Raw genomic sequence first — 16844 nt, 5'->3', positions numbered from 1 at the left:
CTATCCAATGAAAAACAATATAAGGCGGAACATCCTTTACACGCTTCTAAACCTTGGGTTATTTCTCGGTGGCCCCTCCTTATGTTGTTGGAGTGAATGGCAGCATGGTGTATAAGTGGTGAAGCGTTTTCAGGACTTCAGGATAGCCATCAGGTAAATAGTCATAAATGAAAAGCAGCTGTCAAAGATGCGATTGTGCGCTTAATTAATAATACTAAAGGATGCTGGAGGGTTTGGACGGCAACAGGGAAATTAAATGTGTATAATATTTAAATATAGCTCTGAAGGCAAAAATAAATAAGGAACTTTTTTTTCTTGAAAAACAGCAAGATGGTGGGTTTTCTGCGCGAAATCCCAAAATAAATTTAACATCATCCTAACAATATTAATCCTACCGATCCTAAAACTGAACACTGTACATATCCCAGCAAACAAAATACCGAAGAGGTAGTGGAGCAGGAATGTGTTTTCATTTTGTACTATGCATGGACAAAAAGGGAAAAAATAAAATGCCCAGAACACTTCCACGATTTCGTCATGAGAGAACTGAACACAAGATATTATACTATTCATGAAACGTGTCCATCCAGCTTAACGGGTATGCATTACGATCTATTTCAGGATTAATTAAAAGATACACTCTTCACACAACCCTATATAACTTTTTACATTCTGTATAACTGTTTTAGCATTTATTTATTGGCTGTATCAATCATATATTTAAAATTACATTAAAATAAATACTTGACCTATGAAAGTCCTTCATAGAACGTACACTTCATACAAGAAATGTGTTCCAGTACATATCATTATTACATAATATAACATAACATAAATGTTTTAGGCAGTGACTAACTTTGCAGTATGTGTGAAAAAATATGTAAAAAAATATTATTGCGTTAAGCTGAATGCACCGTTTATCTAAAAACGGTATATTTAAATAAACAGTGGGAATCAGAATCAAAGAAGCTATGATGTGGTAAATTACGGGAATTAATGATTTGTGGTTAGAACTTAATCTCTTTACCGGTGAAACTCCAGAACAAGAATCCGGAAATGACGTCGCATTTTTTCTAGTTCGGGACGAAATCCGAGAGCCCGTTGACGGCGGACAACTGCGTCAATAGCAGTTTTGGAGGACAGCTTGTACTATACTTCGATTTCATATGGAAAACAGGTAGTCAGTGTCTCCTGTCGAAGACTGTGCCTATTAGTGGTCGCCACTGCTTTCCTGCCGTTGTTTAGACTGTAATGATATTTGTAAATAAGCTGATTACGAGGTAGTTTGATCGCTAGCTAGCTCGCTCGTCAGTTGCGTTCTCTGTCTCTGCCGAGGACATTTTATCATTTTCTGTTTGGGCAGGTAGCTGGATATTCTAGACAGCAGTAGTGATTTGGGATGTTTATTTTCGGGATCTAGAAGTTTACAACGCAGCATTTGATGTGGTTTTGTGTTTATCTGGGCGGCCTGTAGTCCGATTATACTCGTTCACCATTTATATGACCGTGTGTTCATCATTGGCGATACAGTTTTCTAGTTTTTTAATGATTACACCTGTGTAATATGCTTCATTGTAGAGCCACGACGTCTCGTTTTTACGCAGAATATCCCTGAAACATTTTATACTACTTTAGTTGTTGTGGGGAAAGGTTGTGCCGTTTATGCTACAGCTGTTATATAGGTAAGATAACACTACAAAGCCATACCATTTCGTCTCTGAGCTTTTATCATATTAAACATTACTTATCTGCAATTGACAATCATTCAGAACTCTTTATTTCGTCTTTACGAACGAGCAACAAGTTAAATAGCACAATCTAACGCTGATGTCAGGTTTCTTTGACGACGCTGTCAATGCGTTGTCAACAGATGTAGCTACCAATCAGGTTAAGCGATGGGTGGGACTTGGTGACGAAGATGTAAACAACTGGTCTGCTAACGTCACTGTTATTTGTACTGTGTCCTTTGACATAATTGCGTATGTATTCTCTTCTGATATAACACACAAAACAAGCACTTTAGCAGGGGACATACGAACATTACAATAACTAGAAACTTGTATTACTATTATGTATTTTTATTATTAACAAGCTTTCCACAGAAACAAACAAGGAGCTGGGCAATTTAAAATTGGGTTTAGATTATATAGACCAGTCCACCTATATCAGTAAATTTTTGCCAGATGACAGATTGCTTATGGACTATATTAATGTCATTTATCATTTATTCGGATATCGAAAAACAGAACCACAATTTACTGAACTTATTTGAACCTATTTGAGTGGGAACAGCAAGAAAAGATGTGCTGTTAAACAGCCATAAGAACATGCACAGTGTACCTGTGATGCCAATAGGACTGCGTCTTATTCTGATTTTTGTGTTATGCTTTATATTATATTATATTATATTATATTATATTATATTATCCATCCATCTTCATACCAACCTTCCAGTAGAAGGTTAAGGGGACCTGGACACTTTCCCAGGAACCGTTGGGCATGAGGCCTGTTTTGCTGATTCAGGCGAACAAAATAATTGTTTAACCCAGAAGAAAAGGTTGGACCTCAATTTGATGAGATGCATAGTTTTCAGAAAAGTCTGCTTTTTGTCCTCTTAAATGAGGTGTCGCATATAACATTATCGGTCTTAAATCGTCAGAGATTTGGAATGCTTTGTCTGTTGATGACTGTAAACCACAGGAACTTTAGAGCAGGTCACGTTGTTAGGGGGAATTTAGAAGAAACAATTCCACTTTGCTAGACAAAAATGTGCTGAGTGACTCTCTTTTGCACAAGGAAACAATGTGGCTCAGAGCTCACTGTGTCTCCCTGAAATATCATCTCTATTCCTCCTTATGAGTTAATAGAATTTAGCCAGTAAGGGAAATGGATGATTTTAAACATTTCAGTTTTAGCCTTCTGAGCAGTATTTAAAGAGAGATTTTTTTGCTATATATGATCATTTATACCCTGTAGCTGAGCCTTAGTCTCCAATGTAGATGTTGTCAAACAGAGCATGTAAAATGAGCACCTGCCCCGCCCCCTGCTAACCTGACACCAGTGCCAGTGTTCAGGGTGTGTGCCAAAAGCATAAAGAACGGAATTTTCTGCACGTCCACATCCTGAGGCCTCTGGACTTTATTTGTGGCGGAAGGCGGTGGGGTTTTCTGCTCTGGAGGCATGCCTCTTCATGCCGCACACATAGCCACAGCGTTCCTGGGTGATGGGACCGTTAGCTTTTATCCTGCCATTGTACTGGTCACCCCCTGTTGTGTGCTTGAGGCTGGTGGTACAATGCCTACAATCTAGGGCTTAAAGGTCAATGTCTGGGCTTTATGAAAACATGGTGGAGCAGATGTGGTTCCTGTTCAGCGTAAGCCAAAAAAGCTGATATGTCGTATGAGTATCCCGCTGTAGCCCCCTGATGATGAACCCTTACCGATGCCAAATGTTAATCGGTAATGTCGCCTCCCCCGCAGAGAAGACATGATTGTCTCGAACCTAAGCATGTGTCACCCGTACCTCCCGTGTTCCAGGGGAAGCGGCCATTGACCAACGGATGGCTCTATTTCCCGAAGGCGCCTCAGCCACCGGCCCTATGGAGACATCGAACTTCGCACACGTCATCTTCCAGAATGTAGGGAAGAGCTTCCTCCCTCACGCTGCGTTGGAATGTCACTACACACTGACCCCATTCATCAAGCCCCACCAGAAGGACTGGGTGGGCATCTTCAAGGTCAGTCTCCTGACCTTCTCCACTTTCGGTTTTCCCGTCTCTATCTGCCTTCTTCGTCTTAATCGACCAGCTCTGGGCATCTGTAGCGTAAGGCTGTTGGGGCTTGTGACCATCAGGTCCCAGTGAAATTTTCTGAAACACCTGTGTGTGTGGGCATATATTGGACGAATTTTCTGTCACGCTAATATGAAATGCTAATGAATAATAATAATTAAAAAAAACAAGTTAATTTTCTTGTAAATTCCCCATACTTATGGATGCTTCTAAACAGATGATAAACACTGAATGTGTGCAGTGTGACTGATCTAGTAATAAAAAGGTTAGATGTAAAGCTGTGGTGCTGTGTACAGAAGAAGCTTCAGTTTAAGGCAGCCATACGAAACGCAGCTTGAATGCCAGGGCTGAAGGGCACATCCGTGTGGCATACAGAATAAAGACAGCAGAAGGAGCAGGCATGCCCCAGGTGGGTCGGGTTAAGAGGGCAATCAAGCGAAAGGCCAGTAATTGGTTAAAAGCCGAGTCTGTGGTGGGGGGGTGGAGTCTTGGCCCACTCTAAACCAGGTGGCGAGGACCGAGGGCCGAGGACCGAGGGGGACAAGCTGGGGTCTGGTTCTAATCTGAGCACATCAAAGCAGCGGGGAAGCTTTCGTCCCCCAGGCCTCGCGTGGGGAGGGTCGCTTCCCCCCCCCACAGCTCACGGTCTCCTGAGGCTTTGCTTACAAAATTCCATCTTAAAGTTAATTGGGAGAGCATGTAGGGGTGGCGGATGACTTTCAGTCACATTAATAAGATAAAAACAAACCTTTTTATTATCTTTTTTGAAAGTAATTTCAGATCAACGGGCGCTCAATAAAATCTCAACGAGATCGAGTTTAATTGGGGAATTTTAGATTGGGGGTGTCAATGCTCGCTGACGGCTCCGTTTGGCGGTTTCGTGGAAGTCTAATGAGATGCCTGAGCGGACTCAGCCAGGTTTAAGCAGACCCCCCCCCCCTACCAGGCAGTAGGCTTTTTCCATGAAAGTGTGTCTTCTGACAGAGAATTACACCAGAGCCATGAAGTGATTAAGGAGTCGTTCCTTGCCCCCCCCCAAAGCACCGTCGCTCCCCCAAGTGTTAGATTTAACCCTTGACTTTCTACAACTCTGCTGCTACTCTCCGCTCCTTGCGTGGGAAGGGGGCACATGTGCCCCCATACATTCTTCGTGGGTGGAGGGGAGAAGAGTCTGCGTGCTGACCCCCCCCCCCCCCTAAAGAAGTGGATAGAGGAGAAATTGTTTTTGATAGAATGATACACCCCCTCCCCAGAAGTAAGAGAAAGAAATATATATTTAAAAAAAAAAAAAAACCTCTGTTCACCCTCATAAATCTCCCCGGCTGGGCTGACAGGGCGGCCGCAGTGTGTACCCGCGCTGTGTGCGGATGGCTAGACAGTGACTCGTTTGGCTTGGGAGAGAAATTCCACCAGAGATGTGCTGCCCTGCCTGCGTGGGTCATCGTCGCCCCCCGGTGACCAAGAGCCGCAATTACCGGGCTAGCCCACTTCCAAGCTGCCAGCCCCGTTCTCCCCCGCGAGAGAAAATGATTGCTGCTGTTCTGCTCATTTGGTTCTCCCTGCACCGCACAGCTCTCTGCGGGGCTGTGTGAAGCCGTCACTCCGATCATTCTGGAACTTTCCAAAGAGCATTTCATGTGAGATTACGGGTAATTGAGATCTAACCAACCTCAATCAGTATGAGGGTATTTTTTTTTTTATTGCAGTTCCTTACAGCTTCCAGTTACAAAACCTGTTAAATTTAATTACTGGTTATATTGACATTTCATATTATCTCTGTGTTAGAAACGGCACACTGTACCTTGTTATCCGACAAGCCTGCGTTGGGTCTTTGATGTTGCGGCCGGCGCAGTCTGGGGGGGCCGTAATTACGCTGTCATGGAGCCTGCATAGGGCGGTGCCCCTGCCTCTGATTCATAGCCACTGCTGTGGGATCTCTGGCGTTCCACTCGCCGCGTGCCGCCCCCTTGTCACGCCATTATTTCTGTCGTGGTCTGCATGGCAGCGCCTTTTGCGATCCTCTCGCCGTCCACCTGAAGCGGAGCCTCCGGAGGGTCCTGTTCGTCCCACGTATCTCCGCAGACGAGTCGATGATTAAATGTAAAAACTGCAGCCAGAACAGTCTTGCATCCACATTTGTCAGGCTGATTCTTCAGTCAGTCCGGCCCAGTTTCACGCTAGTATTCAAGAGATTGCAATTAAAGTAAACGTCTTCTATTCTGAATTATAATCTACAGTCGGGTGCAGAGGGTAGAACCCATTACAGGCATTTTTCTTTTTTTTTTGGTCACCCCCAGTTGTTCTGTTGGTTATTTTGGGTGCACATGGGACCTAATGAGGCTGGGGATTATGGGTAATCAATAATTTCATAGTAGCATTACCATTTTTTGTGCATCTGTGTAACGGCTCTTTATTCTGTAAGCCTTTTCAGTGTTTGTTAATTCCTGCAGTAGGGTATTTGTGTTTCTGTGTTGGTATTAGGGAAATTCCCGTGTTATGGGTGGGACATTTAAACTCATATGGTCAAACAAAATGCCTTTGCATGGACAAGCTTAGTTTCGATGACTCGTTTTGTATGTCTTTTCATGTAACGTACTCGATGGAATATAGACAAATCCTCAATATTCGTGTGTTAAAATGTTTTTCTAACATAAATTATCAGTGTTATGGGTGTAACATCGAAGGGACGAACCTTTTTTTGAGAGACTACAGGTTTTCTACAAGCATGTGGATTTTAAAGATGTTTGCAGCATGAAAGAACTTTGATGGAACACAAAAATATTAAAATATTTGTTGTTTTTAGAAAACTATATTGAGGAAAAAACTCAGAGTTCAGAGACTATAGAAACCACATGCTTGCATGATTATTTTTTTTTATATGAAACAAATGAAATGGTAATTAAGAAAAATACAGCAATGAAATGAGAAAGTTAGACATAGGTGAACATTTTAAAACTAATTGTTCTGTGATCAGAACTTTACTTTTCCCCGGGTGAGGATTATGTTTGCATGGAACTGCCTGTTCATGTCATTTGTATTTGCCAGTGTATTGACTGGTTCGGAAGAGGTAAATGTGCGTTTTTTCCTTGCGTACAAGAATGGATATTGGTCCTTTTGTCTTGAACATTTCGGTATGACTGCGTGTGGTTTCCCATGTGGGTGTCGCAGTGTCTGTGTTGGGGGGGCGTGGGCCCGGCCCTGGCGTGAGCTTGATTTCACGTGACACTTTTATGGGAGCAGGCTGACGTTACTGATCTACTTCCCGTACCCCCCCCCCCCCCCCATCACCCGTCACTTAGCAACACATAAAACTCCTTTAATTGCATTTTGCATTCCATTTTAATTTTGTATTTTTTATAATTCATAAAATTTTCACCTTTTTTTCCTTTTCTAAGCGGGCAGCGGCTCTGTGGCCCCAAGCCCCTGACAGGAAGTGATGTCGCAACTGAGGATTAAAAAAATAAAAAATAAATCAGGGAAAGTAGCAGAATGGAATAGCAAAATGGTATTACTGGTTATACGGGGGGGGGGGGGTGCTTGTGTTTCCTGGATGCATGTCGGCCCTGAATTCCCAGTGGCTGGGGGGTTCATTCAAATTGCGAGTTTACAGGTATCATGATGCTATGGTATGGCCCCCCCGGGTTACGAGATTGGGGGGCAGTTTGTCATGTTGTTTATAGTGTGCCCCCCCCCTCCCCCCAGGTTGGCTGGAGCACAGCACGGGATTACTACACGTTTCTGTGGTCACCATACCCCGAGAACTATGTGGAGGGATCGACGGTCCATAGGACGGTGGTCTTCCAAGGTAAACATCTGGTTCTGTAGTGCGTGGGGGGAATTTTTATTTATCAGTCAGTCACTGAGATGGATTCACTCCCTTGTGTACATCTTAGTTTCTGTTGAGAAAATATGGAGGCCAGACTGGTAGTTTGGGGCTTTCTGTGGTGTTTAAGAAGAACATATTTAAAGTGGAGGAAGTGGAAATTAAGGATGATATTTAGGGAAATTGCAGTATTATTGTAATGCACCAGAAAGCATGAGCAGGTGCTGCTTACAGCTTCATCTCCAGCTGTCTTCCATGCTGTTTTGGAAGCTGGTTCAAAGTGCTTCTTTTTATTTCTCTGCCTTCCGCTCCAGTTTCCACCCCCTTCAGTAGCTTCCTGTCCTCCATCAACCTCTCACTTGTTCCCAAGGGTACTATGTTCCCAAAGACGACGGGGAGTTTTACCAGTTCTGCTACGTCACGCACAAAGGCGACATCAGGGGAGCCAGCACCCCCTTCCAGTTCCGCGCCGACACGCCCACTGAAGACGACCTTCTCACCGTGGAGGACGAGAGCAACTCGGACATCCTGGTGGTCACCACCAAGGTCGGCCTGCTGGAGGTACAGAGCCGAGCCCAATCTCTGGGGAGCCACACATGTCCCAGTTTCCCTCCTCCTTTCAGGAGATCTGGGCCCCTGCCTTCATTATTTACCTGGGCAACCCCCCCGCCCCCAAATAAACAGAACGCGGGGGTGTTTCACTCATGGTTTTTAAAGTAACATCAGAAATTTACATGATCATTTTCTCAGAATGTTCACAGCCTTGAATGTAACACCTTACCTCCCCCCCCCAACCTGTAGCAAAAGGTGGAGGAGGCACAGAAGGAGCGTGAGGAGCTGCTGACGGCCATGGCCCTCCTGCAGAAGGAGAAGGAGCAGCTCCGGGAGGAACGGGAGCGCCTCCAGGGGGAGAGCGAAGACGAGCGGCAGGCTTCCGTCCATCTGAGGAGCAAAAATCAGGTGAGAGATGGGAGATCTGGGGTGGGACTCTGAGAGGGCCATAGTCGAGGAGGAGGAGAGCGATGCAGGCCATGCCTTGCGATGCAGGCCATGCCTTGCGATGCAGGCCGGATCCCATATGCCACGCCCCCTCGCCATGCAGCGATCGCAGACCCTAACATGAGAGACTGCAGCGGCAAATGGGCCAGACCGGCAGCAGCGGTGATCAGTATTGGAGGTGTGACCTGAAAGCGGGAGATGGGCGAAGCTGCTCTCACACCCCCGGGAATGGTGTTTAACTCATCGCTTCTCTAAAATAACTCAGTGTCTAGACGAGTAAAAGTGTATAATGAGGAACTATGCAAATCAGCTACCCAGTGCCATCTATTGAGTGGGTAAATATGGAAGCTCCCTGCTAGACTGCGAATATCATTCATTTCAAGTTTTTTTTTTTCTTTTCTTTTTGGAAGAGACTCAAAGGGGCTGGTGAGTCTGTGGGCTGCCTGTGGCCTAAGACCGTCCCAGCCGGTGCGAACATGCTGCCAGAGACATACTGCATTTCTCCAAAAGATGAAACAATAGCCATCTTAAAAATTAACTAGATACCTAATTCTTTCACATTTTCAGATTGCACCTGGTTAACTTCATGCATATACATATAATTGTTTGATTTTCTTTGACAAGTGCCATAAAAGAGCTGTCTGGAACAAAGTCTCTTAGCGCCCTCTACAGGGCATATCAGTCACCACCGATCACATGTCCCACGATTGCAGCAAACGGGGCCATGCAGTCCGCCGCCTCATGGAAATGACGTAAACCTGAATCACGGGGAGGTTTGGGTCTCCACACAACATCAGTCATCTGTCTAATTGTGGCGTAACTGGAAAAGCTGAGCCGTTTAGGAAGGGGAAGCCCTCACTGTAAATCAATTGAGATGAAAATGGCAGTAGCTTTAGCATGAAAACATAAGTACATATTTTGTGGCTGTTAATTTTACGACTACATTTTTTATAAGGTCTTTATGTGCTGCTAAAGTAACTCAAACATTTTGGCAATAAAAGCCAACGGTAATTCCACTGGCTTAAGGGAGACAGCAGTCTCAGACGGCCCTCTGGTTTCAGACCACATCGCTCCAGAGGTGTGTCCCAGCTTGAGTGGTGCATTCTGGGTAATGGGGGTAACCCCAGGCTTGACGCGAAACCCCAGGGTTGATGTATTTTTTTCGGCGGACAGCTGTTCATTTTTAAAACATTTAAAAATGTAGCTGCAGGTTGTCTGGGGAAGTCCACACATTCACTTGTACCCACCATGACAGGGAAGGGTTGTGACCGATTACTCAGGAAATGAGATTTTTTTTATTGTAACTCTATGGAGGCAGCAGGAGAAATCGCAAGGAGCTGCACAGGCCATTAGCACAGAGATGTATAGTTTTTTTTTTTCTCTCCATTTGCTCTTTACCTTTTTTGTACATGTCGTACGGTAAGATGGATACTTTCTAATATTACAGGCTATGTCTGCAGCGCTCCATTCTTTAGCTGTTGGCTCGTTAGTATTTTTCAGTGCATACTTAAAGGTGATTAGCATTAATGAAGCAGTCGGCATGGTCTGAAACCAGCCTGGGCTCAGCCTACTGCAACATACCGGGCTTTTTAATCGGCCGTGTATTTTTGGCCGCGGTTCTGCCGCGTCCCACTTACAGCGGGACGCGGGGCTAGTTAGGCCAGGGGGGAGCTCCACGGGGCCGGCCTGGGCTCCATGCTGAGAGGATGGTCCCTCCTGACCTGTCGCCTTCGGTGTCTCGTTTATTGAATTTGTCCCATGGTCGTCTCCTCTGGTTTGGGAATTAATGGAGTACCCAGCAGTGTGAGGATCCCAGCCACGATGCACTGACGGTTTCAGAGCATGACCGGGGAAGATGGATTAAAGTTGCCCGCTCTGTTTCGAGACTGCTGACACTGCCGTCCTTCTGTCCACATTACAGTGTCATACAGTGATACACTGTCTGTAACGACCAGTCTGATTTTATCCGCAGTGTTGATGGTTCCACCCATTTCAGGCTCAGCAGCTGGATCCATAATCGATGGATTTATTGACGTTTAGCCGGCCGCTTGCCTCCCGTCGCTCAGGTCGATGCTCCGACTGCTAAACCGTTTCGGTTGATGATGGTTAGGAAGCTTATCGATGACACTGGGTCTGATTTTCACTGAAAAAAACCCCCTTCCTCTCTTCCAATTTTAGGAGCTTCTGCAGTCCTCGCAGATCCTGCAGGATGAGAAGGAGGAGGTGAGGAAGAAGCACGAGGAGGCGACCGGAAGAATCCGTCAGCTGGAGGAGGATCTCATCGGGGTCACGCAGAAGGGCATTCAGAAAGAGACGGAGTTAGACGGGTAGGATGAACATTGTATGCGTTTATGAAGGCGGCGTGTGATTGGTAGCTGTTTTACTTGACTGAGGAGAGCATTGTGATTGCTTGGTTTTCATTGTTGTTTTTTTTTGTAGCCTTAAGGACCGATTGAGGAAGCTAACGTCGGAAAAGGACACCTTGGAGTCTCAGCTGAAGAACGAACGAGATGAGAGGGAGCTGTACAAGGTAGACAACATTCTAAATCAGCGTTTCCCATTCCAGTCCTCGGGGGCCCACAGACAATCCACATTTTTGCTGCCTCTCAGCAGGGAGCAAAAATGTGAGCTGTCTGGCAGGGAGCTTGGAGGGAGCAAAAACATGGATCAACTGTGGATCCCCAAGGACTGGATTGGGAAACACTGTTTTGTTGTAGATGATGTTGTGATGTGTTTCTATTTTTTTATTATTATTTTCTACACTTTAATGGTCAATGAGTTGTCACGCATATACAGTATATATGTATGTAGTCGTTTGTTTTCCTTTGACAAATGCCATAAAAGAGCTGTCCGGAAGAAAGTCTCTTAGTGCCCATACATATGCTTGACAGCTTGATGAGAGCAACTAAAAAAAAAGTTTATCCTCTTCAAATCGCATTCAGTCAGGCAAGTGTGTGTGTTACATCACTAGTGCTAAGTGTGTTTTGAAGCTTTTTCTGTTTAGTTTAATCCCACACTTACCCACGGGCCTCGTGAACGCACGGCTGCCGTAGAAGAAACTCGCTTGTAAATGCGGCTTGAACTTTCCCACCCGGCCGTCGTGCCGTCGGTTAGATTCATCTGAAGAACACGGAGTTAGAGAACACCAAGCTGACCGCCCAGCTCCAGATGCTCAAGTCCGTGGACATGAACAAGGAGATCACTGTAGCTCAGCTCCAGGAAGAGGTGGGCCGACTGAAAGCCTGCGTGGCCCAGAAGGAGAGTCTGCACAAGGAGCTCCTCGCCAGCAGCGCCTCCCCAGTACGTCTGTCGCCCGTCTTCCCGTGTGTGACTGCGCCCTGGTCTCAGTGACTCGTCTCAGTATCGCATTTGCTGCCAAGGGACAATGTTATCCAGCCCAAATAACGCACGGGTGTGACACTCTGCTTCAGAGGTGGAAATTTCAGGTTCAGCAAGTACAAATCCAGACCAAGATTCTGTTTCAGCCGACCACTTGAGTACAATGAGCCACGTTCATTGTTGGCATTCAGCTGGTTGGTCGAAGCAAAACCTTGGTCTGGATTTGTACCCTCGGAACCTGGACTTTTCACCTCTGCTCTCCCCTGCTAGTCGAGTCGCCAGCCGTCTACAGGGTTGGTGAAGGGGTTCTGTGACAGGAGTCATGACTTCAGGCAATTGTTTGTGTCTAGCACTGTGTAAAATGTGTATTACATAGCCAGGAACCTCACAGGAACATGGGGTGTGTGGCTCTCTTGGTACCTGTGATTGGAAGGTCGCCGGTTCAGATCCTAGGCTTGGCAGTGATGTCACCGTTGGGCCCTAGAGCAAGGCCCTTAACCCCCAGTTGCTGCAGGGACTGGTTGACCGTACTTTCTCACAAAAAATGTGTGTTGCTTTGGATAAAAGCATATTCTAAATAAATATAACAGGAACATATATGCAAAGCAGGTGTGTAAGACAGTGTGTGAGTCCTTTAATAGCCGGTTTATATATTTGATTATATGAGTGTGAGAGCAAAGGAAGCGTTTTTATTCCCGTCCTGCAGGAGGCGACGTCGGCGCTGAAGGAGCAGCTGAGGCAGAAGGAGGAGCAGCTGCAGGCCACGCGGCAGCAGGCGGCCATGCTGTCGTCGGAGCTGCGCGATGCCGCCGCCGCCCGCGACCGCACCATGTCGGAGCTGTACCACGCGCGGCTGGGGGCCGAGGCGCTGCGCGCCAGCCTGACGGACGCCCAGGCCGAGTGCCGGCGCATGCAGGGCCAGCTGGAGAAGCTGCGGGCAGCCGGGTGCCAGGAGGCGGTGTGTGACGTGGGAGCCGGCGTGCGTGCGGGTGCCGGCGGCCATCCTTCCGGCGCTGACCCCGTGCCGCCCTTCTGTCCAATAGAGAGGCGAGGAGGAGCCGGGCGTGGGCGTGGCCTCGGAGAAGGAGGCGGAGCTACAGCGGGAGGTGGAGGATTTGAAGCTCAGGTTACAGATGGCGGCCGAACACTACAAGGATATGTGCAGGGAGTGTCAGAAGCTGAGGAAGCAGGTCGCCAAGCTGTCCGGGCAGCAGGGGGTGAGTGGGAGAGTGGCAGCGGGAGGGGTCAGGCTTCTGGGCTCGCTGTGGGCTTCGCTGCCCAGGTGACGGCGTGCTCTGGGATTCGCATCTTCCCAGCTTTCTGACCTCTGCTGTCCTTTCTGTTAGGACTCGAATAAAGGTTCAGCATGCAGCTCTCCAGCCCCCGAATCCCCGACCCGTTCAGAGAGCCCCGAGTCCCCCACAGCAGGTACCCCTCCCCCTCCCCACCGGAGAGCCACGTTTTTGTGACTCCAGGCACTAGTGACAGTGATGATGTTCACATTCCTGCCTGCAGGGGGCCTCGCCGGTGTGGACGTCTTGCTGGACACACTGACCCAGGAGAGAAGCAGAGGCGCTGGCAGAGAAGCCAGCGACAGATACAGGAAATGCAAGCAGATGCTGAACGTAAGCGAGTCGCCCGGGTGTCGCCTCGGCTGTGGTGCATCGGGCCCCGTGCGACGCACTGCCCCCGTCTGTGCAGGAGGAGCGGGAGCGCAGCTGCATGTTTGCCGACGAGCTGGCCAAGATGGAGGAGAAGTGGAAGGAGCAGTGCAGGATAAACGAGAGCCTGAAGCAGCAGCTGGCCGAGGAGGAGGAGCGCCGCAAGGTCAGTGGTGGTGGGGAGGGGCCCCTGGGCCTGGCCTCACGTCCACAGAGTGGCCCCTGTCTAGCCAGGAGTGTTGTTCTTAGGGAGTGTTGTCCATATGGACCAGGAGGGAAAGGGGGTGCGGCCTGTATGGACCAGGAGGGGAGGGGGTCGCGGTCCGTATGGACCAGGAGGGAACGGGGGTGCGGCCCGTATGGACTGGGAGGGGAGGGGGTCGCGGTCCGTATGGACCAGGAGGGAAAGGGGGTGCGGCCCGTATGGACCGGGAGGGGAGGGGGTCGAGGTCCGTATGGACCAGGAGGGGAGGGGGTCGCGGTCCGTATGGACCGGGAGGGGAGGGGGTCGCGGTCCGTATGGACCGGGAGGGGAGGGGGTCGCGGTCCGTATGGACTGGGAGGAGAAGCCACATAGACTGTTTTGCGGTCTGTATAGAGTAAGGTCAGTGATGATGGTATATGTGCAGAGCACACCGCCCACCGTCTGCGGCGGATTAGGCCGCATGGCGTGGCCTCGCTCTGGCAGCCTCAGACGTGCACGCCGGCCCCTTGTGCGAGAGAGTGCCTGTTTATCTGAGCTCAGACGTGCACGCCGGCCCCTTGTGCGAGAGAGTGCCTGTTTATCTGAGCAGTAAATAACCAGCAGGCCGCTTTGATACCATCGCAGCACTGGGATAAATACGCAGACAGCATGCTTTACGGGCCGCCCTTTCGCAGACGTTGTTTATGGCTGTTTACGGGGGGGCAGGACGTGGACGGCGGCTGCAGCGCAGACCTGGGGCTCCCTAATGCAGTCGCTGGCTCGCAGCTCCTCGTCTGAAAGCCCCGGTCTGAGCGTGTCTCTGCGGCTGCCTGACTTTTATGTGTTGTTGTGATGGGGAGGCTCCGCTTGCGTAAACCTTGCCCCCCAGGTCAGTCGCTCTTTCTGTTTTTTTAGTGCCACTCTGTGTTATTGTTTCCGTATGAGTCGCTTGGCAGTGTTTTTTGTTTTTTTCCATCCATATGGTTTCTTCCGCGGTGCCTTAATCGTCGTCCCCTGGTCTCCACTGTAGGGCCAAGTGGCAGAGGAAGACCACGAAGTCAGAGACTTGAGGGAGAAGGACAAAGCTGAAGAGGTTGGATTTTTTTCTTGTTGTTGTTTCTTTGGCTTAGTTGTTGCGTCGGAGTAGAATGTTCAGATGTATTTTTATGATCATTTTCATGTTTATGCCATGAATCTTCACCACACTGAGAAGTCTGCCAGAGACTCACAGACAGGGAATCGCTCAGCCCTGCTTGTAGAACACAGTGTCGCAATGGCTGAATGTAGCTTTTCTCGATTCCGCTGCGGGTTGAGATTTTCCTGTCAGTCATAGAGTGGTTTAACCCACATCCCATTTCCTGGATTTGGAATCCCCGCTTGCCATTAGAAGCTGCGCTGCTCAGCCAGCTTATTACTGTGTTCGCCGTCCTAGCTGATTTAGACTCACGTTTTCTGGGAGGACGTATCCCTAACGTTACACAAAGAGAATGGAGTGCCTGTGGATTCAGACTGGTCATGTGATCAAGTTGGTGCAGTCTCATTGGTTAACTTGCGGGTCTTCCTTGTCTGTGCCGACCTGAGGCCCATGTAGTCACTGTGGTCATGTGATTCCTCATCCTGGCGCCGCTGCCCCCCCCCCCCCCCCCCAGGAACTGCAGAAACACTCGGCTGGGAACAGTGCAAGCCCAGGGGCGGAGTCAGCTGCGGCCCTGCCCATCTTCCTGCAGTACCCCCTGCCGTACCCCCAGGACCCGGCGCCGATCTCTCTCGTGCCGCAGCGCCCAGCGGAGCTCCAGTTTGGAAACCCCTACACAGCCCCAAACGCGCGAGGTGGGGGCTCCGGACAGAGGCCCTGTAACCTGGCCCAGCATTTCCAGTCTCTCTGACCACACATCCCAGTCCTCCCCATGGCGACACGTTTCTCTGCCCCGGTTCCCAGACGGAGCGGACGGCGAGTTCTCTCCAGAGCGTGCGTCCAGGCCTTCGCCCGCAGGACCCCCCTCCTGGGACAACAACGTGGTCTGCATCCAGCCGTCCCGCAACCTGAGCCCGCCAGATGGTCTGGAGGACCCCGAGGATCGTGGCAACTTGGTACGACCCTCCCTGCCCCACTAACAGCATAGCTGCACCACAGCGCCCTCTATCTTTGAAAACTGACTTCCTTGTCCATTTCCTTTGCACTGTCTCCTCTTACCTTATGCTGCTCATCGTTCTTCACGTCTTCCTCTCTCTCTCTTTCTCCTGCCTCCCTGCCTTCCTTCCCCCCACCTCTCCTGTCAGTTCTTCCCGTCCCACCCACATGCACCGGGGGCTTGGGGTGAGCTAGAAAAAAAGGGATTTACATAAAACTTCAATTAAAGTTGGCTCCTGGGTGCTCGTTATCTGACGAGTGGGGAGATAATTGGGAGAGTGTCTGCGCAATTAGACTGATGAAGGGAAGGCTAATTGGTGCGCTGCGGGACTCGGGGCTCTGGGCGAGGGCAGCATCACAGACTCGTCTCATTGCCGGTACAGTGGTATCATGACCTGTTTCTCGCTTTCTCTAGTTTGCCGCATTTAAGGATTATTAACCTTTGCTGGAGCCCATCAGTGTTCAGACAGGCGTGACTTTTAAACCTTTGTGGAAACGGATGAGTCTGCTCCACTCAGTATGTCATTGTGGGGGGGCGGTGGTTCTGTCTCGATGGGGACTGGACAAAGCAAGAGCTTTATTTGAAGCTGTTCCTACTTACTCCAGCAGGGCGGCGATACTGAGCAGCCAGCGACTCATGACTCTCAGAGTTCCCTACTCGGCGGCAGCCAGAATCGCTTTTGCTTTGACTCCAGGTAATGTTCTGTTTGTCTTTTCTCACAGCTTCTCTCGAGTTTAATCCAGCCTCCAATCCTCTTACAATGTGGACATTTTCTGAACATCTGTAAAACTCTGTGTGAGGGAGAGAGAATTGGAAAATTCTGAGCATTGGAGATCAGCTGGTGTGCACCTACTGCAGACCTACTGAGCAGGCGATAAATGTTAGAGGAATCAGAAAAGGGTATTCTTATGCTTGA

General features: G+C 48.8%; 1 protein-coding gene across 5 annotated transcripts in view; it reads left to right on the top strand.

The window, feature by feature from the left end:
• The first annotated feature begins 67 nt into the window (after positions 1 to 67).
• LOC111846970 (tax1-binding protein 1 homolog B-like) overlaps positions 68 to 16844 on the top strand; it is a 17942-nt gene continuing 1165 nt past the window's right edge. For 2 of the 5 annotated variants that reach the window (XM_023817741.2, XM_023817740.2), the window contains exons 1-17: positions 1042 to 1177; positions 3537 to 3736; positions 7493 to 7595; positions 7984 to 8174; positions 8415 to 8573; positions 10791 to 10939; positions 11052 to 11142; positions 11727 to 11912; positions 12658 to 12909; positions 12995 to 13168; positions 13298 to 13379; positions 13467 to 13576; positions 13653 to 13778; positions 14827 to 14889; positions 15446 to 15626; positions 15736 to 15887; positions 16537 to 16622. In XM_023817741.2, the coding sequence (XP_023673509.2) occupies positions 3560 to 3736; positions 7493 to 7595; positions 7984 to 8174; positions 8415 to 8573; positions 10791 to 10939; positions 11052 to 11142; positions 11727 to 11912; positions 12658 to 12909; positions 12995 to 13168; positions 13298 to 13379; positions 13467 to 13576; positions 13653 to 13778; positions 14827 to 14889; positions 15446 to 15626; positions 15736 to 15887; positions 16537 to 16622 (2282 nt within the window). In that variant the 5' untranslated portion in view covers positions 1042 to 1177; positions 3537 to 3559. Of the gene's footprint in view, positions 154 to 1041; positions 1178 to 3536; positions 3737 to 7492; positions 7596 to 7983; positions 8175 to 8414; positions 8574 to 10790; positions 10940 to 11051; positions 11143 to 11726; positions 11913 to 12657; positions 12910 to 12994; positions 13169 to 13297; positions 13380 to 13466; positions 13577 to 13652; positions 13779 to 14826; positions 14890 to 15445; positions 15627 to 15735; positions 15888 to 16533; positions 16623 to 16844 lie in introns of those variants that run through there. The other 3 variants (XM_023817739.2, XM_023817737.2, XM_023817738.2) reach the window with 2 other exon arrangements.

This window comes from Paramormyrops kingsleyae, chromosome 23 (assembly GCF_048594095.1).
Source record: "Paramormyrops kingsleyae isolate MSU_618 chromosome 23, PKINGS_0.4, whole genome shotgun sequence".
Classification (NCBI taxonomy): Eukaryota; Metazoa; Chordata; class Actinopteri; order Osteoglossiformes; family Mormyridae; genus Paramormyrops; species Paramormyrops kingsleyae.
Note: the sequence above shows the minus strand (reverse complement) of the source record. Positions and strands in the feature narration are given on the sequence as shown.